General features: G+C 42.0%; 1 protein-coding gene across 1 annotated transcript; it reads right to left on the minus strand.

Moving 5' to 3' along the window:
* Positions 1-3,835: 3,835 nt before the first annotated feature.
* On the minus strand, positions 3,836-11,871 carry COMTD1 (catechol-O-methyltransferase domain containing 1). The gene is made up of 7 exons (XM_080597572.1): positions 11,607-11,871; positions 10,691-10,824; positions 9,110-9,215; positions 8,081-8,199; positions 7,749-7,803; positions 6,164-6,297; positions 3,836-5,405 (listed from the first exon to the last, which is right to left on the minus strand). Exons 1-7 carry the CDS (start codon positions 11,686-11,688, stop codon positions 5,253-5,255), a joined length of 783 nt encoding a protein of 260 aa, XP_080453698.1. The 5' UTR covers positions 11,689-11,871; the 3' UTR covers positions 3,836-5,252.
* Positions 11,872-27,319: the final 15,448 nt, after the last annotated feature.

Here is a 27,319-nt window from a genome sequence, read left to right on the forward strand (position 1 = left end):
AGCTTGTTGAATAAAGGAGGTGGCAATAGCAGAGGTTCAAACGAATGCCTCTAACTTGGGCTACACCCATCAGTCCAGCTCTCCTTTAGGCCTGCTGTGACGTGACAGACAGGCAATGTTCCCCACTTCATCCACTGCACGACCCAGCAGGATCAAAAGCTGCAGCATTGAACGTGCAGAAGCAAGCCTTGAGAGTTCAGGAAGCGCTGTGTCTGCCCTTGGAAGGAGGGAATATCCTCTATTTTGATCTGAGCACCTTTGAGTCCTGAGTGTTTTCCAAGCTGTACATAACTCCAAACTCTTGCTGTCTTCCCTTTGGTTTTATCGGACAGGGCTAGTGCAAAGTGGGAGTGTGGCAGCAGTGCTGAGTGAGCATTGGCTGCTTGTTTAGTGAGCTAGTAGAAATGCCAAATATGATCTGCAAGAGTCTTCTGTTCCTTTCCCCATGATCTATCCAATACCACACCACCACTTCTAACATAACATCTGAAGAGCAAGGGCTGAGATACCTGACCAGCAGCTACTGTTACGTGCTCTCATTCTCATGATGGTTTTGGGGAGTTGGGGGGGGGGGGGGGGGTGCGGCAGATTTCTTTTTTAAAGAAATTTCTTTTTTTATACTGTTCTTCAGCCCCATTTGCTTCTGAGCATGTCCCAAATGTATGTTTATCACTTGTGTTGGCCACTTTGGGGCCAACCCTCACAACTGGAGGAGATGCCAGTGTTGCACAAAGGTATGGGTGGGAGGGCTGGGCAACCGCTGTGCACCTAGGCCAGCTTCTCTCTTGGGATGGGAAATGAGGAGCCTCTACTATGAGCAATAGCTCAGGCAGGCGTGATATCTGGGCATCAGGAGAAGATCCATAAGCTTTCATACATGATCTTGCTGTTAGAGACAAAGACTTGTGAGGCATTATTGTATGGTCCACTCTTGCCACCTCATGAAAGCCTAAATTCCCATTGTCCCCACAAATTCCCCAAGGCTGATTCACCAGTTGAATTAAACCATAATTATATATTATCAGCAGTCACTTTATAGTAAGGTTGAAGGATTAAATGCAGTTAGTGGTGATGAATTCCAGACGCGCAGGGCAGGAGCCAGAAGAGAAGGCCAGCTTCTGAGTAACTACAAAATGAAGTGTAATGTATTCTAAATATTTGATTCAATTAAGCTTCCTTCTGCTCTTTGTTTCAGCTTACAGATGGCTCATCAATCTATAGTTTAGGGACACATTGCTATTCTTTCTAATGGTAATTACGTGATCAGGATGGAGACAGGTTTGATTAAATGCCTGCACTACACTCTGCATATTTAAAATGGAGCAGAATCCAAAGCAGAGGTAATGTGCTAGCCCACTGCATGCAGATTGAACCTCAGCCGCTTGATAGAGCCCTCTAAGCAAAACTTGTGTCTTCTGCTAGCATAGGCAATGGGGATTTTCATAGTTCCCACCATTCAAGGAGCAGAAGTTCATGGAGTCACAAACTATGATCGTGACTGGTTTTGAATTTTGCTAAATTGTTGTTCGATTTTTTTCTTCCAAAAATTCTCATGGTGCTTGCTGATTTTTTTTTTTTTGGATTGGCTTTACAGAGAAGATTCTTGCAACTTGGAAATTGCTAGCAAAACAGCTACTGTGATCAATCTTCCAATGACTTCAACAGGCTTGGGAAAGGCTGTAATAGTACTTGTAGACCAAGGCATGTGTTTTTACCAGCTTGCAGCTCACTCTACAGCAGATCTACCTTACAATAGATGTAGAGAATGATGCCATAAAGTTTGAAATCTCACTTCGTCTTCTGTCTCATTCTCCTTGTTAGATGATCTCTCAGTAACCAAACCTGGTCTCCCGTAGAAGAAACCAACATCCTTGAATGCTCTGTGCTTATTTTGTATATGCTGTTTTTTGTGTGTTGTTGTGGTTTGACTTCCACTAAGCAGCATCCAAAAATGATGAAATAGTAACCAGATGCTTGGTGTCTTTACTTTACTTAGTGGTCTCTAGTAAGCTTTAACCCATTTCACTTTGCCTTCATACTGGTCTGAGTAAAACAGAATTGTCTTTTATTTGAATGTTCTTGTGTGAAAAAATCTATTATTAGGTGCATCTACAATTTCAGTGGGTTGCCAGTGAAACCCTCACTGCCTGCACATCCCTGACTTTGTGAAATGCTTGTGACCAGTGTCTGTGACTGTGAAGAGGATCCTTCTTTTCAGTAGAGATGTTCTCTTTAAAAACATACCTTTGTAAAATTAGGTATCCCTTTTCTCCCTCCCATTGTGTGGTGATGAGAACATCCAGCTTGGTTTTATTCTCTTGACACTGTAGATGTTATAAACAATGCTATAATCTCTAGCAAATGTTAACAATATTGAACTACTTAGATGGGGAAGGTGTGAATAGATTCGCTTGTTTCCATCCTTTTGGCTAGGGCAGAGCCTTCACTTATGCAGTACTACGGTGAAATTGGAGGGGCTTTGTGCTGCTACAGAGTAGGAGCCTGGCAGCTGCTAGTTTGGGTTGGAAGCTCCATCAGGAAGGTTTTTTCTCATCTAAGGCTCTGAATACCGATTGGGCTTCAGGTAATCACCCCTATAATTATCAGTGAACCTAATAATGGCATGGATGATCTTGCAGCTAATCTAGGAAAACTGAGCTTTCTCAAAAGCAGAAGAGGAACATCATGTCACACAGCCTTTTGGGGCCAAAACATGGAGAGTATTTATCCTGTTGGTGTCCAGTACTGCTTGTAACCCTGTCTGATTTTGTTATCTACTTAAAAAGTAAAACTGTATGTGGAACATAGCCAGGAGCTTTGCATGAAAACACAATGACCTTGTATATTCCTTTAGCCACTCCATCTGAGAACTACTGCAGTCATTAAGACTTGAGTAAAGTGTTATTTCTGTTATGCAGATAAGAACACTGAGACACAGGTTGGAAGCTCTCTGGGTAAAACTGTACCCTGAAAAATAAATTAGGCAAGCTTTATGTCCTATTTAAAATCTCTTTTATGGGCCATATACACCTTGTACTGGCCTCTTCCCAGGCATGGATTTTACTTCACAGCAGCCAGCCCTCAATTCAGTTAAGTACTTAAGCACATCCTGACATGCTCTGCCAAATCAGGGTTTTAACTGGAAGTGACAGAAATAGAACTGAGATCTTTTCAATCACAGCTCCACTCTGACACCACCAGGCAATGCTTCCTTTTCTCATAATTTTCCCATTGTAGCATATTGCCATGAGACAGGTTAACACCCGTGCCCTGAATATCTGCCCCTTACCAGAACTCCAGCCACCCAGTTAAAATTTCACAAATATAAACCATGTAGCCAGCTCCAACAATTATTCTGAGGCTTGAAATCTTGTATCCCAGTGCCTTGAGTGCATTATTTAAGCAAATGTTGGCCTCCTCCCTATAGAAGGCCAACAAATGTCAAGTTACCTTTTTTTCAATATGCATGTGATACTTCTTCAGTGCACCAGCTACACCTCCCAAACCAGTAGTCAGTGGAGTATTTGCCTGTAAAATGCTAATTTAGGTTTTGTGTTTAACTGGGTTTTCTCTAAAATAAGAATCTGAGGCTGAAATTGAAAGCTTTAGTAAAACTAGTTAGTATTGCTAATTCAGCATGGAAGGAAGTCATCAGGTAGATTCTCCTTCTCGAACTTGAACAGAATATGCTTCCCCCACTTAAATCTTTTTTATTATTCCCAGGTAAGGTGAGCTCTTTCAGCTACTGTTTCTTGACCAAAAGTTTCATAGAACACAGCAGGATGAAATGAGTAATGAATGACAGCAGCAAATGAAGTTAACTAAGCATTAAGAATACTATAGGAAAAATACTTTATTAGGATGTGAAAAAGCATTGTTTTACATGCTGTCTAGGGAACGTAATCCATGCTTGTAGTAATTACTTGAATAGCCAGTTAACAGCTGTATTGCGTCCTTAAACAATCATCATTTTCCTTCTGTGGACTTGCAACTAATGCTCCATGCTTGCAAGCAACTTTCTAGGAAATGAGCACTCTGTAAGTTGCTGCTTTTGAGGAAGGGAAGAAGGAGAAAGTTCTTTTGGTTCTCTTCTTGCTGATCTGCTCTTCCTCATTCTGACTTCAAAAAAAATCTACCTGCAGTGTTACCTAGGTTTAAAAATAAACAACAACAAAAAACAGTCCTTGCACACACAAGATTTAGGGAGCAATTGGTACTGGAAATCCTGTTTGTCCTTCAACATGCTTTTAAAGGGACTTTTCAGATGACGCATATTTGAGGCTTCTCAGTTTAGTACCCTTCAAGGATTACCAGCAACTTTCAATTGCTGGCTTGAGAAGGCTAGTAATCTCCTTGATGCCATATATATTTCTTTAAAAATAAATCTTCTATTATGGCTTTTAGCATTAAACTCTGTTTCTTTTCCTTTTGACAATAGAACAGATTGTTCTGCTACTGAGAATAAGGTTTGTGAGCACAGCTACAATCACCTGCTGTCTGAGACTGCAGAAAACTCAGTCTCCAAGTCCTGCAGAATGCCAGCAACGTGTTATTTTTTTCTGCATTAAAAAAAAAAAAGCTTCAGTTACCCATTTATTTCAAGGGGATAAAGACCAAAGTACTTGGTGCTTCATGGTCCCTAGCAAATACATTAATGTCAAGATAATACTAAATAGCCTTCTAGAGAAGGACTGTAATTTTTACTTAGTCTTGTCACAGGAAAAACTAGTCACCAAAATATATGCTTGTTTGTGGAGTTGTCCAATTAAACAGTGTCCTCCGGTGTATTTGTGAAAAGTGACAACTCCCCCTCTTTCCAAGATCTTGTGCCAATTACTTAATGTTTCCCTATTTTTATTCCCTGTGCCCCCAGGCTTTTTCCCCTCCTCGGACTCAATAGCCTCTTTTAGGACAGCAAAAAGTCTTTGTACAAACACAGCTGGAACTCAGTCATACACAGGGAATTTTTTTTAAACTGTTTTAAAAGGACAACCTCTTGTACGTTTTCTTCCTTTATTATAATTAAATTTATTAATCTTCTTTATTAAAATAAGAAGCCACAGTAGATCTCCATGTAAGTTTCTGTCATCAATTTAGCTGCCCTTAGGGTCCTGCTGCTTCTAAAGTCTACTTTCCCATGCTACAAAATCCAGTGGAGGTATAGGTTAAATAATCATTTTTGATAGTGTTCCACCTATGTTTTTCTTGGTAATTTGATGCTTGCTGTTTCCCATGTGCTAGGCTTCCTCCAGTTATAACTTGAATGCTAATGTCACTCCGTCCCCCATTGGGAGCATGCTGATATTGACTCGTGCATCTCTGAGAAGCTTCTCATTGAGGTGGTGGATGCTCTGTGTTGCCAAGTCATCTTTTCTTGGTTTTAGCACCTTTCCACTCCAAAGGACCTATTGAAAAAAGCAATGTCATGCACCTCATTTGTTCCAATAAGTTCCTTGGACCACAAAGGAAGCTTGGGAAAAGATCCTGCATGTTTTCTAGAAATTGGTATTGTACTGTATTTCACATTCCTAGTGGTTCCCAACATGGAGCTCTCATAATGAAACAGGATTGGGAGTCCACAGAATTGGCTAATTGTACTTCTATCGCAGATTAGAAGCCAAAACAAAAAAACTGCAAACGTATTTTTAAAAGCCCCTGTTCAGCTGCCACAGTAACCCTGAACGTACCTGAAGTGTAACACCATTCTTTGTTACTAGTAAAAGTCATTAATGAATAACTTATTAGTAACTACTGATTACAAATGCTACCCTAGATCTTGCATAAATACTATATATAGTAGAAAATGCTACAAGACAGAGCAGACTAAGACAACATCCTCTGTAATGAATTAGAAAAGATATGATAAGCCTCTCATCTCAGCCTGTTTATGTAGAAACATAAATTTAACATATTACTTCTTATATAGGGCTTCTTGCCCATATTAGTGTTATTAGTGCTATATTGTTGCATAAAGCGTACTTTGGTAATTTATGCTGAATTTTAAAGCCTCCTTTGTATGATATGGAACAAGATGTTGCAATTAGCAATGGAGTTGCAGGTCAGAAATCAAGTTATTAGAATCCCGCTGTGACTTTATTTTTTCTTTCCTAGAAGCAAATCAGTAACTGCCTGTGCTACCACCACTACAACTAACAGTACTTACATTATCAATAGCTATTATTCCCCCTTTCTTTACGAGGCGCAAACATTTTTCATAGTACTCATTGCAGCTTTCTTTATCCGCATCAATGAAAGCAAAGTCAAAGGTTTCTGCTTCTCCACCGGCCAACAGTTCATCTAGATGGGCAACAGAGTGAGTCATTATGCCCTGGTTAATGCTGTGTAGAAGGAGAAAGTCAACCAGCTGTGTCAAAATTCTCAATAAATAACAGTTTTGGTGCTTTGACCAGGCAGCCTGTTCCTCTACAGCTAATTACTAGAAAAGCTTAATGCAGAGAAACCAATCTAGATACAATGTATGTCATAAAACACTCAGTTACTGAGCTTTGCCAATGTGGAATAAGCTCATGGGGGAGTTCTAAAAACCTGCAGGATACAGCTGGGGCTGCTGAGTGGTGTAGCAAGAACAAGTCAAGCAGTTTCGAAACGACACTCACTCAAAACCTTCAGCTATGTTTTGAGCTGATTAAGAACTGTATTCTTAAGTGGATTATGTTTTTTTTCACTCATGTTTATAAGCAGGTCCTAAATGCTAATCTCAAGTTGATGACCAAGTGCCATGATGCACATAGGGTGGTTCCCTATGTCATAGGGTTTGACAGGGTTTGAACAAACGCTGTCAAAAATCTTCAGTACAGCAAATGATTGCCTTAAGTATTTTTTCTCTGGGCAAGTGTCATTTAAGGTTTTGTAAATTGCCTTCTTGACTGAGAACTCCAGGCTGCCAGTTGGAAAGGGGCTGACTGCTGTCTTCCTAAGGATCTCTGCCATCTGCTCTCACCCACCCTTATCCTCTGTCAACTGAGAATGTTTCTTCATCTGAAGCATTGCCTAGACAGAGCTGTCCATCAGTCTTTAAGAACAGTGCATCCTCTGTTGAAAGGAAGGATGGATCTATATGGGTCCCTCAAACACCTCTGCTGGAAACCTATATTCTTCCAATACCACCTCCATTCCTAACAAATTTCTTGCATTTCAGAATATTTATGAATATCCTCTCTGCTCCATATTGTCTCTCTTCTTGACAGAGAAGTCACTGCTTTTCTTATGCCCTTGCATGGTTTTGCTGCATTCTGAATCTGAACTTCTCTGAGCCAAAATTAACTGTTATACCCTAAGTTTCATATTGGCTTCTGTATTATTTTTTTTTCCTGCACCTTGACCCTTTTGGAAAGCTCTTCCTCTCTACAACAAAGAAATACTTGCTTAGAAAGGACTCTGGATAAGAAAAGTTGGGCTTTGTCTAATTAATCTGTTTTAATCAGCTTTCCCAGAAGGAGCTGACAATAGTACTTCATAGATTAAGGCAATGGACAGGACAGGTGAGTGACCAGCACAGCCCACTCCACAGGATGAGCATTTTCACCTTTCTGTTAGCACGTAAGAAAACCGAACTTTTAAAGCCATGTGTTTTTAAATTTATTTTTAAGACCTCTTTAGATAAGAAAATTTGTTTCACTGTTACTAACGGGATCAGATTTGCCAGTGTATTTCCTGGATTTCATCAGCATTATATTCATCTTTTGGCTTCTAAGGGAGAAAATATATACATATTTTAGGTTACTTACCAAGTGTTTGAATAGCTGGCTTTATCCGTAGGTCAATTTTATGCTCTACTCCTGCCTAGAGTGAAAAAGAGCATAGAAGTGATCCAAGTGGTCAAAAAGTAATCTGTTTGTAGTTTGCACTCGGAGTGACTAGTCAACAGATTTTTTTTTCTGTTGTTTCTAGGATCCAGTCAGCAATTATTTGTCTTCTCAAATTAAGTTGTTGCAACTCCTGCCCTAATGACAGAAATGCTTGCGTGTGAATGTGCAGATCTAAGATACAAAAACCATCAAGCAATAATAACAAGCAAATGCAGCTGTCCTAACCATCTAACTGAAAAGATGCTCCTTACCTCCTTCCACAGTGGCTTTCCGATTTTGACATAGTCCTCATTTATGTCACAGGCAACAACTCTTCCATTATCTGGCAGGACAAGTGCCATATTCAATGTATTATATCCTGTGAAAACACCTAGGAAGAAAATCACAGAAGTCATCAAAAATTACTGTTTTGAAAAATTTATAAATAGTGAACTAGAGGACTCCCATCTGGAATGATAATAAAACCAATAATAATAATAAAAAGTAAAACCAACAGAAACCCAGGAGGGTCGAAGATGGCAATCTGTTAATGGACTCAAAAGGCTTTCTATTTCATTCCAATGTTACAGGGGTTGGTAAGATATTTTTTCCTCCCCTTTAATCAATCTTGAAGTTGCATGTGTGTTTTTTTTTTTGTTTGTTTGTTTGTTTGTCCTCCTCCCCCCCAAAAAAATTCTCCAGGACACAGAGGGCAGGATCTGGTCCTGCACCTAAGGAACACACTCACTTAAAAGTGGAGCTAAATCCTGTGCTAAAAGGACGGGATCTGTCCAGGAGCAAAATACCAGGGCATCATAAGAGAGGCCAAAGATAAAGATGGTGGGAACCCATACCTGGCTGCTCAGCATCACTCTGGCTTTGGGACATCCTCCTAACATAGGCGTTTCAAAGAAAGTGGATTGGATTCAGGGCCCGTGCAGCAAACCAATTCCTTTTGGCAAGAAACTGATACAGAAAGGAAGGAATACACCCTGCCCTGCAATTGCTAGCCAACACTGGAGACCCAAGTGATCTATTGGTCCTAATTTTTCAGGTTGCTTCTGAGTTGATGAGACATTCCTGCTGATGCTAAAATTACTGGATGCACAAACAGACAAACGGGCAAGAACGTGCAAATCAGATGCTACTATCACGCTGTAGTTCACCCACGTGATTGCTGAGACAGAGATGCAGTACTTTACTACACTGGGAAATCTTACCTTACATAAACATGGCTGGATTTGGAGAAGCACAGCCAGGAGATTTATTTATCTACAGAGAAGATGAAGTGACGGTCTTACCTATTTCTATAACTTTCTTGGCTTTAATGAGTTTGACCAAATTTGCCATAAGCTGAGCCTGGTCACAGGACACCATCATTCTACCCCAGGGATGATCTGCAGTGAGCTGAAGAGGGGAAATAATACAATGAAACAATAACAATACTAAGAACAACAACAAAAGCCAAAGCTTCCAAAACTATGTCCTAAGGCAGAAAAATCCCAGGAAAAACAGAGATGCTCTTACCTTTCTTATTCTAGATGGCTTTGTGCTCCATGTATGAGACAGAAATTTGTTTTGAGTTTAACAGTAACTGAGGTGGGAAGGGGCGAAGTCATAAGCAGTTGCTAATCATGCAAAACAGTGGTATGATCCAAAGTTACCCCGTGGCTGTAGCAAACTCAGCAATAAAGTTGTAACGGATGAAGAACCTTAAAGGGAATCTTGACTGCGAAAGTCCTTTATTTCTGTATATATACATAAACAGATGTGTGGTTTTTTTTAATGACAACCTTTGTATTTATGCCCTTATACCTCCACGACATGTAGCATGTGGTTTTGTGTGTTGTATTGTTTTTTTTTTTTAAACTCTCAGGTCAAAGTCTGTTGCCAAAGGTCGGACCACATGATTCTAGCTACATAGCACCTAGCTAGAGGCGGCAGGGTGTGAGGGCCTCAAGCACTGAGGAAGAGCAGCAGGAGAAGCAGGGCTATGCCACTGCACTTCAGTGAAGAAGACAGCCCTCCCCTTTCCTGTCCTCTACTAGGGCTCATTCCAACCAAACAGCTCCGCTATTTAACATTTAATTGCTTTTATACAGGAGTAGTTTGTCTCATTTGCTAAGAGCCAGGCCTGAGCTGGGAGGGCTGTTCTGAGCTCCAACATTACAGCAGACTTAAAGACATCACTCTTCTAAGATACAAGACGTGTTTAATGTGTATGCCAATACTATTAAATACTCATTGGGGAGCCCTGAACACTGAAAACTCTGGGCGCTACCAGTTCAAAATCATTTCTCTTGCATATATTTTAGAATTGAAAACACTGGACATATTTGCGTTTGCTTCTTTTGTGTAGGAAGTGTATCCAAGGTAAACAGATATGACCAGGATTTCTTCTGCACCAGATATCATCATTAAGTATAAATTTGTATACAGAATGACCTCTAAGGATTGGAAATCCCAGGAAGTATAAAGAGTAGGGAAGGAAGAGGATTTAAGGCAGCTTTCTACTTACGTGGAGTAAGGGTCTTTCTTTATCAGGAAGCAGGATTCTGGTCTCTGCTGCAATGTCTGGGATTATAAAACTAAAAGACCAACCTTAAGAGGTTGGGCTACTGGGTATCTCTGTGAGGAACAGAGAGTTATACTTTTGAGGCTGCCTGTAGTGCTTCCTAAAGGGCTTATTAATTCTGTGTACCTATAAATTTGTATGTGCAAGTAAGATGGAAGAAGGAATGTAAGCAATATAAAGGAATATAAGGATTATAAGCAATATAATCAGGAGTCTAGCAATTTGGGACCAGACATGGATGAGACCAAAAGGGCCTAGTGGAACAGTAACTAAACAGAAAACGTAGGGTGGGAGATAAAATACTGACCAGTCGCAGCTTCTTTAGAATTGGGTGTTCCCGCAAAGAGTGATCCAGTATGTATTGCCACAGAGGACTGCTTTTTCCAATAATACTCCTGGGTGATTTGGGTATCCCAAAAACTAAGGATGGGTATCTTTTACCTGCAAAAAATAAGGGACAACTTTAAGCTCCGCTGATGAAATTTTGCGATTCTCAATTACAGGCTGCTTAAATAAATAAAATACATAAAAAGAAATTATAGGTTGCTTAAAGTACCTTTTGGTACTACTAAAACTTAAAGGGCTCTTTGCTCTGAAAGATCCAGTGAATAATGATGATGCAAAGTAGCTGGACAGCTCAGTGGACTATATATATATATTTTTTTTTAACCTCTAAACTGCATAGCTGAAGTCTGCAAAAACTGAAAGTGAAAGGCTGGGGTACTGTGATGTTCCTTAGATGATGTGAAGGTTCCCGTTGTATTCTTGCAGGATAAGTAACTGCATCAAAACTCATGGCTGAACGAGGCCTGAGGCTGCGAATGGCGGTTGTGCAGCACACTGATGCCTTTCCTTACCCTGGGGACCTCGCTGTGGAGATGACAGCAGCTGGTGCCCTTTAGGGCCATCGGCAGAGGGATCGCCCCGGGGCAGCGGGCGGCTCCCAGCCGAGGCACCCAGCGCTGCTCCGTGCCTCGTTCGAGTGAGGGGGGCAGCGCTGGAAGCTACCTCTGCAGACATAACCCTGAAGGGTCAAATACAAACCTGATCCCGGCTTTGACGTCCGCGGCTCCTTCTCCCCAACAGTTCAACAAAATAAAACCAAACCAAGCCCCAGCCCGCCACCCCCTGCCAGCAGCCTGCCGTTAAGGCGCGTCGCTCCCCGGCAGCGGCTGCTGCGCGGCCATGTCCTGCCCGCGGGTGCTGGCGGGGTCGCCACTTACCTGCCAGCAGCCCCGTGGCGAAGGCGACCCCCAGCATGGCCGTCCCCACGGCCACCTCCTTGGGCACGCTGAAGAGCGGCATCGCGGAGCGGCGGCGGCGGCTAGCGGCGCGGCCTGGGCTGTCACAGGCACAGAGGGGCACGGGGCGGGGCGGAGCTGCCCGCCATGTGGTGGGGCCGGGCTTCCTCCTGCTGCTGCTGCTGCTGCTCCTTCTCCTGCTGCTGCTGCTCCTCCTCCTGCTGGTGCTGCTCCTCCTCCTGCCCGCCGGGCGGTGGCTGCCCACGCTACCGGCGTGGGGATCTTTGCGTACTTTACGCCATCTGCGCAGCGAGGGTGGGAACGGTGAGGGAGGCCGCGTCCACCCCGTGAGGGCGCTGGGCGGCTGAGTGGAGGGAGCTGTGCCCTCGCTTCCTCTGAGCCTGGCTCGGCTGCCGTCTTCGTGTTAAAGCATGCCTGAGCTGGTGGTGGGCTGTGGTGGAGGAGCTCCTAGCAGTCATGTCCTCGCTGGGGCTGCCCCCGGCCCTGGAGGTGTGCCTTCACCTTCTCCGGCATCGGTGGACTCGCAGCTGAGGTGTGAGCAGGTTCCCGGTCACAAAGCACGTTAGGTTGTGGGGCTTGAACCCTGTGCCCAAAAGACCTGATGGTTCCCGGTGAAAAGGACCGAGCCAAGGTGTGGGGAAAGAGAGAAAACGGCCCCTGTTTTCCCCTGCTGTCACTTCAGCTCCTACCGCTGCCTTGGTTGTTCAAACATCTCCCTCCTGCCCTGGTCACTGTCTGAGGAAATTGACCAACGGTGACTGTGCTATCTCGTTTTCTTAGAAATCAGGGTAAAAAGTGTTTCTGTGTGTTTGTTTCATTACAGAATTCATAGATATATGCTGAAAGGACCCGGCAGGGCCATTTGGAGGAGGGAGTTGGTTGTCATTTTGTGAAGTCTTGGCAGTGCCTTGATTTTGCAAAACCCCAGCAAGATGCAAAGGTCTGTTATTCTGTTGCTCTAGGTGAAAAGAAATTGACGACCTTGGACACAGACCAGAACTATGCGGGCATGGAGCTGGCTGCAAATTGGCATCTGCAGATGTAGGATGAAAGCAGGTACAGCTTCCCTTTTGGCACATAGTTAATCTCTATAAAGCCAGATGAACTGTGCATCAGTAGGTTAGGACGATAACTTTTCAACTGTGTTCCTAAACTAGCAAAACTGTCTAGTGTCAATGCATTTAGCTGAAAAGGATTCTCTTTAAGTACATCTTAAGTGCAGGATTAAGTATATCAGCCAAGGCAGAAGCTGTATTTATGGGACATGGTTTTGCCTATCACTGCATTTTTACTGTGTGCTAGACCTTATTTACAAAGGCTTGAGCGCAGAGCTCTTGTATTTCTCTTGCAGCAGCTAATCATGTCAAACACTAAGGAGTCTGCTGTGCTTTCTGACTTGCAGAACAAAGCGAGAAATCTGATCTGTCTTGGCAGATAAAATATTTCTCAGTTCACTTTTGAAATGTATTTGATTTTGAAGGCTGTGAATGTTGTTGGTTTCTTTCTTTTTTTTTTTTCCCTTCAGTATCTCATCATTTTCTCTGTGTACATTTTGCTTTTGTAAATGAAAGCATTTCATCCCATCTTTCAGAAGATGAGTTCAGGTCGCACTGGAATATGTCAGTTTTAGGCCAAATAGAACTGTAGGAGACGACAAACTCTTTTAGTGGCTATAAATCAGATTTGTGACTATGCAGCTCCATCTAGTGATTTTTCTCTATAACTGCAGTAGAAGGGAGAGAGCAACTAGGGGATTCTCTCTGCCTTTTTCACAAATGCTCTGAACCTATATGCTTCCTGTGAATACCTTCGAATGAGAACACTGTATTGGCCTGTGGACTGACAACTCAACTAGCTGCCTTGCTAGAACCTCTCTGGGAACTTCAAGGTTTCTGAAATGACAAAGAGAATTAGTGAACAGAATTGCTAATATGCGCTAATAAACATGTTTGAAACTTTTTTTGGCCCCAAGTTCATACACAGTAATAGTAATACACCTGCACTGGCAGTTACAGGACCTTTACTATGTTGGTGCACTGGACTTATTCACTTTAGATAAGGAAGCTGATCTACAGATACTTAAGTCAAGGTAAAACAGTTATCCTTTAAGGTCTCCCTCAGAGAGGGAAAAGAGTTCAAGTTCTCCAAATAAATAGAAAGGAGACAGCTGCTTTTCTTTGAACTATTGCGGTTCTAATTTTACGTAGCTCTGTGATATATTAGTGAACAGGAAACTTTGGCTGCCCTCTAATTCAGACACATGCTGCAGTGTGCTGTGGCTATTTAAGCACTTAAAGACTTTGGTAGATATCTGCCCATGTCTTGTGCTGGGTAGATGAAGGCTGCCTAGAGACAGAAAAGTACGTGTGAAGTGAGCTTGGATGCAAACCCAGTTGTGCCCTGTTATCTGTAAGGCCAATCCATTTGCACAGATTTCATGTGAGAATGGGGTTGTTACCAGTGTTGTACTCAGCATATTTGCTGTGCCTGACACTGCCTTATACCTGGAACTACATCCTGAAAGGGCAGGATTTGGGCAGCTTCTTCAGACTGGACCCAGACCATGGTCACTTTTGTGAAGCATAAGGAGTAAGATAGATAGGATTCAGGCTGTCTAATGAGTGGCTGACCTCAGGTTGCCAAATCCTCAGTTTTTCACACTGATAATATATCAGAAAGAGTAGTCAGGCATGGGAACGGGTTGCCCAGGGAGATGGTGGAGTCACCATCCCTGGGGGTCTTTAAGGAAAGGTTGGATGTGGTGCTTAGGGACATGGTTTAGTGGGTGACATTGGTGGTAGGGGGATGGTTGGACCAGATGATCTTGGAGGTCTTTTCTAACCTTAATGATTCTGTGATTCTATATCCCACAGCTTCTGTGTCACTGGGTAATTGATGTCTGAGCATTCTCTCTCTCTCTCTCTCTTTCTTTTCTTCTTTTTGTGTGTTTCTTTCCCTCTTCACCCTTCCATGCACCAGCTACTGGAGCTCACAACCATGCTTTCTGCCAGACTGTACCTTCTGGAACATAGGAGTTGTTCTGTGGTTTGCATCAAGGTGGTGTTAAAGGCCAAAATGTAACCACTTTGTCTTGTTGCTGAACAATAAAGAACTAAAATCTGAAGGTGGCTCACCCTGTGGTTGTCTGCACTGTGATTGAGAGCCTACCTGCAACATGTGCACTAAACTATAGCTGCTCCTGACATGGTTTTACTAAACCTATTGGCAACACACATTCTAAACCATAGTGACTGCTAAAATGGTTTTACTATGAGAGGGTGGGTACAGATGATTCTTCTGAGAATCACGTTCACCAATGATGAAAAATCATTGCTACAGGGAAGTATACTGTATAGTATACTGGAAGCATAGTACATTGTATACTACATTGTATACTACATACTTAAGGGAAGTATGTGTGGACTTGTTTGAACAGCATAACTCACCAGAAATAATTCCTGTGCTTATGTTGAAGCTGTTGAAGACCTATGGCACCGAAAAGAATTCAGTGGAGCTACATATTGTGTCTGGTTCATTCATGCTGAGATGTTGTTGGCATGGCTTCAAGCATAATTTAAATGGTGTTTGCTTCAGTCCTCAGCTACCCACACATTGTTTTCCTGTGTTCATGATGAGGATAGCAGTTATGGTCTCTTAAAGCACAGCAGCACTTGCATAAAATGCTGAGAAGCAAGTTTAAATACTACATGGATTTAGTTCAGTGAGTGAAGTAGAAGTGTGCTGTGAGCTTCCGTACAGCTAAAAGAAGAGAAGGCAGTGCTCTTTGCCTCCGAAAGCTTAGAATATGAATGGAAGAACAATGGTAATAGAAAGAAAGAATAAGGTGTTAGAGTGGACTAGTCAGAGTGCTTGGCAATAGCCTAATTGACAAGATTCTCAGAAGAAATCAGAGCAAATAAGTTTTAAGGAGAATTCAGAAGGAAGGAGAATGAGATTTGAAGCTCTTTACAAGGAACTTACCTCCTTGTATGAGTGCGGAATGAGTAAAAGCCCAAACACAAGGAGAATCTAAAGAAGAATGCTTTGAAAAAGCATTCACATTGACTAATTGCTGAAAATGCTCTTTGAGATGGCATTCTGGATAGATGGAACTTGAATGAGATTAAATCTGCGGAAAGAATTTACAGTAATCAAGGTGATGTGAGCTTGGACAGAATTTTTTAGGTGTGTCGATGAACATAAAGGAAATCATCTTGGAAATATATCAAAATCTTTCTGATTATTTTTGTATGGTTTCAGCGTGAGGGTCTGGAGGGAAATCAGAGTTGAAAATGAAGTGTTATGAGTTGAGTGGTAGGCAAAATGTCATTTTTATCTGTATTGATAGAGGAGAAAAGTTGGAAAGCTGAAGCTGAGCTGATCTTAGACATCCTCAGAGAAGTGTTGGAAACAGATTGGGATTTTAATCTGGCTGCAAGGAGATAGGAGGGAAGAGGGAGACCTGCAAATTGTCAGCATCATCATGGTAGATGAATGTGTGTATAGATAGGGACAATTACTCAGAAAAAAACAGAAAGCTGTGAATTCCCATGCCTTTAAACTATTCACAGATAAACCCATAATCATTCTATTGCATAAATTTGTTGTTGTTTTGTTTTTTATTTAGTGGGGTTTCTTAATCTCTTTGATTAAAACTGAAAGAGTTCTTTGCTATGTTTTTGTGTTCGTTCATCTATCTGTCGTAACTGTTGTAGATAAAACATGTATATGTGTTATCATTTTACACTCCACAGTATATATCCCTTTGAAAGACCTAGGTAGAACAATTTATGGTGACATATTTTAGAGGATTGTATATGGAATTATTATTATTTTTATTTACAATTGGGGTTTCTTTTTTCTTCCAGTTGGATTTGCTATTGTATTTGTCTATTCCATCCCTGTTATTCCTCTAGTATCGTGTACACTTAAAATTTCATTTTACAGTTCTGTAATGCAGCATTTACCATTTACTGGCATAACCTCCTTGACCTTAGAGATGCTCATTCCACAGGGATCTGTTGTAGCAATTTTTTGCCATGACTGTTCATATGTCTTCTCAACTGAAAATCTTGGAATAGTAAAAATGGTACAAAGCTTTTTTTTTTTTTTAAAAGCTGTGATAAATGGAATTGCTCTCCAAAATTTTCTTCTGATAGTTGAATTCAGTAATTTGAAATAAGACTAATAGTTTCCCAAATACTCATCATTGCTTCTAAAGTCATCTGGATTTTTTATCAGACAAACTGTAAGTATCAAAGCTTCCTTTAATATGATTCATTGCCCAGCTGGAGGGTAATCACTAAAGTGGAATGCAGACATGAACAATGACTTTAAGTTGGTTTGGTTACTTTCATTCTGCTCAGCGACTTCTATTGCGTTCAGTCTTCTGTGGGAGCTTTTAAAGTATGTCTTTCGATAACAGCTTGTAAAGGCTGTGGTACCTTCACATCTATTTCAAGGCTAAGGTATCAACATTTCAAATGCTGCTGCTAAGAAAGCTGGTGATTCATGAGCCCATAAGCCTTAAGCCATTAAACTTGCAAACAGCGAATGGTTTAGAAATGGTTTTCAGCCAGAAGCATTTTGACATATTGGTAAATATTTTCAGGTCTTACTGGCTTACAGGCCAACATTTTGAATATATATGACTACTTTTTGCTATCTCATTACAAGACTAGGTTCAACTTTGGACATGCAGGTATCGTGAGGAGAGAGGGCTCCTGCCAAGCAGCATAATTCCCAGTGCAAAGTAAGTTAATGGCTTCTATGGAAATATCCCACAAGTATCAAGGACTATAAAACTCAAATTGAGCTTGACTGGGGGAGACCCAGTAAAATAGCTCGTTCAGTGGCTCAGCTTGACAGATCCAATGATAGAAGCAGTTCTCCTGACAAAGAGGGTTTGTCATTGAAGGATGTCGTTCACAGGCACTTTGAATTTCCCAAAATAGGTGACAGACTGTTCTGAATGATCTCCTTCCAGGTCATGGCCCAGCCTCACCCTTGGAACAATTGCATGGATAGTGGTGCAATGGATGCTTGTTACAGAGGAATAAAACTTGGTATTAATTTGCTCCTGCAAATGGTCCCCATGTGATTGAAACAGGTACAACTTTAGTGGAGCATTCTGCTTTACTTACAAATTGCACCGTAAGTCTCAATATGTTGTTCCAGGTAAGCCTTAAACTGTAGAGTGCATGAACAAAATGTGAGAATTTTTGTTTGTTATCACCTTGATACGTGTGATAACGTGAAACAAGCGACGAACAAATCAACCGTAGCCATAACACCTCATCAAGAAGGCTCTACTACAGCATATATATATATATTTGATATCAAAAGAGATGTGTGTTAAAGGCCAGCGGACTGCATTTGTTTCATATTATCTGTGTGAGCAGATGCCAAAGATAAAGGCCTTTTGGAAGCCCAGTGGTTTCTCCCTTCCTTGAAGAGCATTTGTCCCAGAGTCTCCAGTGAACAAAAGCAACAGCAGCAGCCTGACAACGGGAGAGGCGCAGCATTAGGGGTGTCCTTATATAGTGTTCTCCAAGCATGCAAAGCAATGATGAATGTTCATCTCACCAGATCTGATTCGTACGGAATGGTAGGACAGATTGCCATTTCAAGAGTGAGAATTTATCACAAGCATGTGAAAACTGTGCTAGGTTATTCACGCTGGGACTAAACCCAAGAATTTCTGGTGGACTGAGAATTCATCATTTGGAAATAGAGAAGGGACTACTAATATCAGTCAGTTGTGTTTGGCTAATGTGATGTAGATGTGAAGAAGGCGGTACTGGATGTAGCAGGTGAAAAACATCTGCTGGAGAGAGGGCACAATTAGTGTCATCATCTGTAACTCCTTGTGGGGTGCATTCCTTCCTTCTAGCTGAAAAGGTGCAGGTGGGATGGCTCAGGTCCCTTGGGAAACAGAGGAGTGTGAGAGGTGCAGAGAGCTTAGCCTAACCTTGCAAAGGGCAAGAGTAGATATGGTTGCTCACTATTTATTGGAGGAGAAAAAACAGATGGAAGGTAGGAAAGAATTTTTGATTTGTGTTTAGTGTTGTCTCTATTGTCCCCTATTTGTCTTATTTTTTTAAAAAACAAATTGAAGATCAGCTCTTAGTAATTGGTACGAACCAAATTCACATTTATTCTTTTAGTATGTTCCTGAAATATGATTGTTAGAATTCTATGTAATTGTGCTCTTCACTGTTAATTCTTTTTTATTTCTTTACTGGTGTATTTATTTGAGTTTGAATGTTAACACAGGACTATATAAGTTTTGTTAAAAATTCTGTTCTGACTTCATTTTGTAATAAAATTTTGGTTTAAAAAAAGTTTCGGTTAATATAAGGAGTTGGAATGGTTTTGTTAAATTCAGTGTGTTTTTTTTTTTTTTTAATGGAGCCCCCAGCTAGATGAACTTGGAGCTTTTCAGTGCTAGTCATCTCTCTAAGAAGAATTAGGCTTTCTCAGTACAGTATTTTAGAGTTACGTTTTTGCTGCTTTGTTTTAGTCTTTTGAAGATCCTTTAGATTTAGTATACTTGAATTATATTTTCACTTTTTAATTGAATTTTCTGTCCATTTTGTTTTTAAGAAGTCCCTGTCTTTCCACTTGTTTATTGTCTGGGCTTGACTTCATAAGAATCTCTAACTGAACCACAAACTAGCTTTATAAATATCATTTTTCCTTGAAAGCTATATCTTACTGCAATGACCAAAGTTTTGTCATGCGTTAGATTAAGATGTCTGCCTAAAATCAATAATGCTGAGGTAACAACATTGGTTTCTACTAGGCTCTCAATTACTTTCTCAGTTGTTTGTCATAGGAAGAATATATGATCAGTTGTTTCCCCTGCAGGCTATAAAACCAGCCTGTTCTCCTTTGATCACTTCTGCATACCTCACTTTTACTCTCCTAAGTGTAACACAGATTTTTAGAGCCTTGGACCTGGGAAGTAGCAAAATGATTCTTTAGCCCATTCCAAGGGATAATAGCCTCTGTATAAAGCATCATAAATATCCCTGGACAATATTTGGCTCTTTGGGTTACATTGCACAGTCAGTATGGAATCCTTTCCTGAATTTGCCAAGCTCTTTGAAGAAATGCCTGAGAGAGATTTACTTTAGTCTTTCCTTTACACTTTGCATTCCCTTAGTCCTTTGTACCTCATGTTCTGCATGTCTTCTGCAGGTAGTCCCTTATTCTTTATTCCTTACCTAAGCAAACAGATACATAGCTGTAGAATTCCTAGACTTTTAGTCTCCCCCTTGCCATATTGTACTTTTTTTTTTTTTTTCCAGTCAGTTTCTGGTGCCATCTTGTTTTTGAAGTAACTGCAGTTTGCTACAGAGGAGAAATGCAGTGGTACTATGTTATTTCCTGGGAACTTTACTTTTGCTCTATCTTCTTTATCAGAAATAAGTTAGACTGTACCTTCATGATGTCAGTAAAGGAATACGTGAAACAGTATAGTCTCATGTGAAAATGAGAGCAGCTATGGTGGTGCTGGTGAGTTAGCACCTTCTTGTTATCTTAAGGGTTTTTCCCTCAGAAAGAGGCAAACGTGTTTCTGAATGAGGCTTCAGAGGTAATGGGTCATTTGGAGAAGATAAACTGAAGTTTAGGTGAAGGTGAGGGGTCTGGAGAACAAGTCTTACGAGGAGCGGCTGAGGGAGCTGGGGTTGTTTAGCCTGGAGAAGAGGAGGCTCAGGGGAGACCTCATCACTCTCTATAGGTACCTTAAAGGAGGCTGTAGCGAGGTGGGGGTTGGTCTATTCTCCCACGTGCCTGGTGACAGGACGAGGGGGAATGGGCTAAAGTTGTGCCAGGGGAGGTTTAGGTTGGGTGTTAGGAAGAACTTCTTTACTGAAAGGGTTTTGAGGCATTGGAATGGGCTGCCCAGGGAAGTGGTTGAGTCACCATCCCTGGAGGTCTTTAAAAGACATTTGGATGTAGCCCTTAGTGATATGGTTTAGTGTAGGACTTGTTAGTGTTAGGGCTGAGGTTGGACTAGATGATCTTGGAGGTCTCTTCCAACCTAGACGATTCTGTGAAGTTCTGATGCTGTCGTATTTCTGAAGAGAAGCTGCTCTTGCTGCCTCTGGATTTTCATGTGTGTTGTTTTATAGGGAGAGAAGATGATGGAGAACAATAGAAACAGTGTTCTGGTTGAAAAACTAAACAAGCAAAGCCCCAGTTCTGATACAGAAAGCAGGGAATTAATCTGGGCACCTGTAATTTTCCATCCAGGGAACGTATGTGAAAAGTTAGTCGGACTTGGTGTGAATATCTGGATTTCAAGGGCATGCAGAATATTTAACAATGCTGTACCCTGGCAAGGCCATGCTGAAATATTTCACAGTGCAGAGCAGCTCTATAGTTAGTGAACTGTTATGTTTCCTAACAGGGTATTTGTAGCATGTTGTAAACAGTAACTGTTGTAACTGAATCCCAGGCTGCAGTCCTTAAAACCTGAAGCACTACCCAACTGGCAGGAACCTTAATGTAGTTTGCCTTTGTCTTCTAATTCATGTAGGCAACAGTGGAAAATGCCAGAGTGCTTGGGAGCTAGGCCAGGAGGAGGATAGGTATGCAGCTGGTCATCTGTCTCACCACTTTTGAGAACATAGGTAATTGCTGCATGCCATACACCTTCCTGATGAAATGCCTTATGGAAAATCAAAGCTGTTTGATGCCAGGGCAGAGACAGTTTCTCTGACCAAATGGGGTTTAGTAACTCTTCCACCCTAGCTGCGGTGTCATTCATGGAGTGTTTAGCTTCTTGATGTTTATATATCTGCAGGGTTGTTGTATGCTTAAAACAAGGCATGAAATGTGGATGTGATGTTCATTGTGCATTTGGCTTGGGTTTAAAAAGGTCAACTGGCATAATGGACTGAGTATTGTGTGTCCCATAATCCTTGGATATATGAGGCTGATTGCTCCTTCCTAATTCTGTACTTTTTCTGTGAGTTTCTGTATTTGTACATCCTTAGAAGTTGTAGTAGTTCTGGTGCCAAAATAAACTAGCAGAACCAAATATTCACCATGCTTGAAAACCTGGCTCTGGTCTGTTAAATCAGACTTATTTCCTGTCTTAAAGCACAAAAGTGCCAACTCATCTGCTCTTAATGGACAGATGAATACAGTCAGAGAAAATAGAGGAGCAGTTTAGATACTTCAAAAGAAGTTTTTATTTTTTTTTTCCTCCCCTCCCTGAGGCCACATGTGAAAGAGCTTACAGGAGAAAGCTACAAGGCTGTAAGGCGTGCAAGAATTTGAGAACTGCTTTCTTTGTCTCCATGTAGACTCTGATGGCATTTGGGAATCTAGGAGTACTTGGGGATTCTCTGAAGCCTTGGGAAGTTTGGTTCTGTCTGCAGGATGCCAAGAGCTCCTGTTAGGCATCAAGACACAGAAAGCACTTGACGCGACATGTTGGATATTCCTGAACCATTGGCAAAGCCTACTGCTTGCTGGTGTTTCAGGATAACGCCAAACGTTTTTCTGGTTTCGTTCTTTAAAGTACATCAAACCCAAACAGAGCCACTCCTTTCCCTTTCCAGCGTTTGGTAGAATTACAACCAGTCAACCTTTGCTTCTGTTCTCTGAAGTGTAACAGAGATTTTTAGAGCCTTGAATCCCTGAGGTAGCAAAATCATTCTTGGGAGTCCATTCTAAAGGACAGTAGTTTCTCTGAGTGAAGTATTGCGTGTATCCCCAGCACAAGCCAGAATCTGAGCAATATAAGTAGTAATGGTAGGAAGAGAAGTGAAAAATGTTTCCCCTTGCTACTTTCCTCCGTTATAAAGGAATTTAATCTGTTAAGTCAGTGCACAGCGTCAGCATTGTTCAATTCCTCCTAGAGGTCTGTAAAAGCAAAATGTTCGCTTGCATCCATAGTTAATTATGACTCTCTATATACAATCTGTTGATCGTAGGGCTTGCTTCTCTCTCCTTAATCTTACCCCCACCCACTTCCTTCTGAGACTGCAAAAGCCATTTAGAATATGGAGCTAGGTTTCTTTTTTTTTTTTCAGTTCTAACATAATATGTTGGCTGATAGTGCACATCTCTGCCTTCTCAGGTTCATATGGAGTCTGATTAATAGCTGCTGCAATTAACTTTCTCTTTTTACTGTTTTATAATATGGCAGGATTGGGAAGATAGTCTACTGTTGTGTAAAACAGCAAAATCACTTATTTTTGCCTAGTCTCTGAAGGAAAATCTCATTCGAGGGGAGAACCGTTACCTACAGATTTCTCCTTTGCCTGTTTGCTCCTAATTTCTCCACAGCCCTGATTCTAGTAGAGGCATGAAGAGGTTGGTGGATAGTGAGACTTGTTCTTTCCTGCCCTCTCCTTCTGTATATATGGTCACAGTGCTTTTTCCTCCATGCTGTGTAGGTGGGTGGTGCAACCCTCCCAACCACTCCCAGGTACCCTTAAGTACTTGGTCCTAACCATTGAGTGTAAAGAACATGCCCCCAGGTTTCGGATAACTCATTTTGCATTTTACTGCTTCAACAGTGGGTAAGCAGGTATGTGTAAGAGCAATTTGAGATTTCGTCAGGGATGACAGTACTATGGTGCCTTGTTCCAATGTGTTCAGTGTCTCCATGTGCTGGTTAGCCCTCCATTTCAGTACAAGCCCTCCTCACTGCTATCGATAACTATTTGAATGTCCTCAGTTCCCTAGATTTTCTTACACAAATGATAAATATTAGCGGAGTGATATTTTATTTTTTTTCCACAGCAGAATTTTGTCAAGATATGGAAATAGTGCCAAAAAGCAGAACTTCTTTTAAAATCATTTATTTTTGCTAGTTTCTGTTACTGCCCCATCTGGAGATGGTTTTGCTGTCCTTGAGGAGGTCAGAGAAGGAAAAGGATGCCCATTTCACATCTGCTGCACTGACAAGCAACCAAATGTACCTTTTGGCTTGTGGCTGGCATTCTGGCAGCAGAGAGCTTCCAACTCCCACACTTTTACATTCAGATGGGCTGAATAGCAGAGCCGCGCTATATTGTGTGTTGGCATACAGGTTAAGTACATGGGCTGCATATTAGTCTATTCATCTGAAGTTATCCTTTCAGATCACTGCCCAGTTTTCTAGCACAATCTTCTTGGAAAAGAGCTTGGCATGTGCCTCTCCCTTTCTTTTGGCACATTTTTTTTCCCCCTAGCTATTTCCTGGTATGCAGTAGTCATCCTAAGAGTGGCGCTGGTATCAGAAAATGAATGGGCATATTGCAGTCTGGAGGATATGTCATGCCCTTCTGGTGTGGATTCTGAGTAATGCAAGCTGTGGAGGGGTGTGTGCAGTGGGCATGCTATAAATTAAACATTGCCTTTGCTGCAGGCAGGAATAGGAAGAAGAATACTCCCTCATTCATTCCCTCTCTCATCCTTTTTAGACATCAGAGAATAGAATAAGCCAGTCATAAAAAGCAGAGCCAGGTCAGGGTAGCTAAGTACCTTCACCTGTTGTAAAATTCAGAGCAGCATTTAAATCTCTGCCTCCCCTAACACTACTTTAGAGAGTCACTCTATCACTTGTAATAGCTTGCTTGAAAATGCATTGGAACAGCTGAACTTCCCTGGATTAGGATAGCTTTATGCTATGTTCCTGCCCTCTTCTGGACGAAAAAAAAAAAAGCCTGCTTCAAACCCTGACTCATGTTTTCAGTCTTTATGGTATGTTGGTTGTAGGCAGCTAAGCTCTGTGAAAAGCAGGAGGTGAGTAGAGACAGTCACCAAAAACACCTGCTCATGCAATAGCTTTTTCATCTTCTTATCCTGTCCTCTTTGTTTCATCCCCCTCATTACACCTTGTTTTAAATTAGGACCGCTCTGGGGGGCAGGAGCTGTTTCTTATTGTGCATGTGTGCAGCATTTGGCATTGTGGAGTTCTTTTCTGATTGGAGTCATTAGTCACCACAGCAGTACAAACACACATCTGTTCACAGGACAGGGTAAATGCATACTTCAAAGCAGAGAGGGCTGTGAAGTTGTGTGGCTTTGGCAGAATCTTGGTATACAGGAGTACATAGTTGGTGCGAATGGAGTAGCCAAAAGGCTTATAGCTCCCCCCAGTTCTTCCTTCCTCTTTACCTTGAATTATCCACAGGTGGAAATTAAACTTAGGAGGAAAAAACAAATCCCCTCCCCCCCCCCAACACAATTTGGGGTCTGAGACCTTGTGGATAGCATTATAGCGTAACAACCCCAAGCAGAGCTACAGGCTGGGAGATGAGTGGCTGGAAAGCTGCCTGGCAGAGAAGGACCTGGGAGTACTGGTTGATAGTCGGCTGAATATGAGCCAGCAGTGTGCTCAGGTGGCCAAGAAGGCCAACAGCATCCTGGCCTGTATAAGCAGCAGTGTGGCCAGCAGGTCTAGGGAGGTGATTGTCCCCCTGTACTCGGCTCTGGTGAGGCCACACCTCGAGTACTGTGTTCAGTTTTGGGCCCCTTGCTACAAGAAGGACATGGATGTGCTCGAGCGAGTCCAGAGAAGGACGACCAAGCTGGTGAGGGTTCTGGAGTACAAGTCTTACGAGGAGTGGCTGAGGGAGCTGGGGTTGTTTAGCCTGGAGAAGAGGAGGCTCAGGGGAGACCTCATCGCTCTCTATAGGTACCTTAAAGGAGGCTGTAGCGAGGTGGGGGTTGTTCTATTCTCCCACGTGCCTGGTGACAGGACGAGGGGGAATGGGCTAAAGTTGTGCCAGGGGAGGTTTAGGTTGGATATTAGGAAGAACTTCTTTACTGAAAGGGTTGTTAGGCATTGGAATAGGCTGCCCAGGGAGGTGGTTGAGTCACCATCCCTGGAGATCTTTAAAAGACGTTTAGATGTAGCCCTTAGTGATATGGTTTAGTGTAGGACTTGTTAGTGTTAGGGCTGAGGTTGGACTAGATGATCTTGGAGGTCTCTTCCAACCTAGACGATTCTGTGATAGTGTTCTGCTTCAGGCTTGTGAGAAGTGGAGAAGTTCAGGAGGACAACAGCCTCCAAGGCTGGGATTTTTAGTATCAAGGATGGTTTTAAAAAGTAAGAACAAATAATATGTACTCCCCTGGAAGCCACTTATGAGTATTAGTGTAATAGTTTCAATTACCATTTTGACAACTGCAGTGGCAAGGCTTGTTCCTTAGATTTCCTTCACAAAGGCTCCTTTTGCACTGCTGGTGCTCTCAGCCTAATGGCCCCTTTTTCTTGGTCTAGTGCTGATCAGTGTAACAGAAGAGGAGATAAAAATCCTAGTTTGCCTTGTGACCCTAGTCATGTCATAAGGTCACTAAATTCACTGGCTGTAAAAACAGAAATATTAGTTGTCTTGCCTGACTCCTGTCTTAAGACTTAAGTACCCTGAGCCAGACCAGTAGTCTATATAGGTACTGTATCTGTAGTAGTGCTGATTGAGGCCTTCTGTAACACAAATAAGAGAGTCTAAAGAGTTTGTCTTCTCCCCTTCCTTTCCCTTCAGTTCTTTTTTTTTTTTTTTTTAAACCAGTGGCTAAAATCAGCTGTGGCAGCTGTTGCTTTGGCTGCAGGCTTTTCCATTTCATCTTGAAGGCTGACATGCATGTGGTGAAGTTGCTCATCTGTTGAGGGTGAGTGGGTGAGAGGACAGGGTGATTTCTCAGTAAATGGTAGGACTGACAGCTTTGATTTCTTTCCCTCTGGGGAAGAGTGCTGCTGTGGAGGATGAAAGCCTGGTTTCTTTGGCATTTGCCTGAGAGCAGTGCAGCTCAAGGGTATGCTAAAGAACATGAGCAAAGAGCACGGATCATTCTCCATAGACTATTGTCTTGTTCCTAAAGCAGCTGAAACGTGAAGGCAGTATGTAAATGTAATAGCCTGCATATTTCATATTGGTGGGGACTGTACAAAGGTGCTCTTGGTACAGAGAAAAATCCAGTCTGATAGTGACTGCAATAGAAGTCTTGCCTCCTGTTGTGGCTGTCTGGAATCCTCCCTCTTCTCCCCTGGCCTCCCTATATCTCCTCCTCTCTGAAAGGCTGTGACTGATGAAAACTTGAGTGAGGATACTTGGTTGAACACTTGGCTACAGAAATCTTGGATGCTGCAAGAAGTAGGGCAGTGATTTAGTAGGTGAATTTGTTCTGGTTGTTTCTTTTTTTTTTTTTTAACTGGCCATGTTCTGATTGTCTGAGCACTGAGTTGCGTCTCTCAGTGAGTTGCTAAGGCAAAGACTCAAGTCAGATGTGGTCCTTAACAAGTGGTGTTACTTCTCATCAGTGTGTGCAGCTGGGGCTATCCCATAGCTATTTCCGTAGCTGGCTATCTTCTAGCTGTGTTTGTTATAGACTTCCCTATCTTTGCAGTTTCCTTCAGACTAGCTGCAGTATCGAGTTAAATCTTTGCTGCTAAATCTCTTCCGTGTTTTGTTCCAGAGGTGCCTGCATTCCAGTGGTGAAGGAAATGGTTCTTGCACTTGGTTTGCCTGTCAGTTCAATGCTCTGAAGTGCTTTGTTTGTCTGTGGTATCTCATGACACTCCATGGTGGGCACACTGCTAATGTTGCAGTGTGAATTATTTTTACTGCCTGTCCAGGCAGCCAGGCTAGGCAGGTAACATAGGATGACAATGTCTTTGTCTGTTCTGTTTTTTGTATGCTGTCAGCTTCCTTGGTCTGAGGAAT

Source organism: Anser brachyrhynchus (genome assembly GCF_964034855.1).
Source record: "Anser brachyrhynchus genome assembly, chromosome: 6".
Taxonomy (NCBI): Eukaryota; Metazoa; Chordata; class Aves; order Anseriformes; family Anatidae; genus Anser; species Anser brachyrhynchus.

What these genes read in the sequence shown, in the direction of transcription:
- COMTD1 (XM_080597572.1), bottom strand. Translation starts at nt 11,688, where the DNA reads ATGCCGCTCTTCAGCGTGCCCAAGGAGGTGGCCGTGGGGACGGCCATG. An exon ending in CGCCACGGGGCTGCTGGCAG is followed by an intron (nt 10,825 to 11,606) that starts GTAAGTGGCGAC and finishes TATTTTTTGCAG; the next exon opens with GTAAAAGATACCCATCCTTA. An exon ending in GAATAATAGCTATTGATAAT is followed by an intron (nt 5,406 to 6,163) that starts GTAAGTACTGTT and finishes TTTTTTCAATAG; the next exon opens with GTCCTTTGGAGTGGAAAGGT.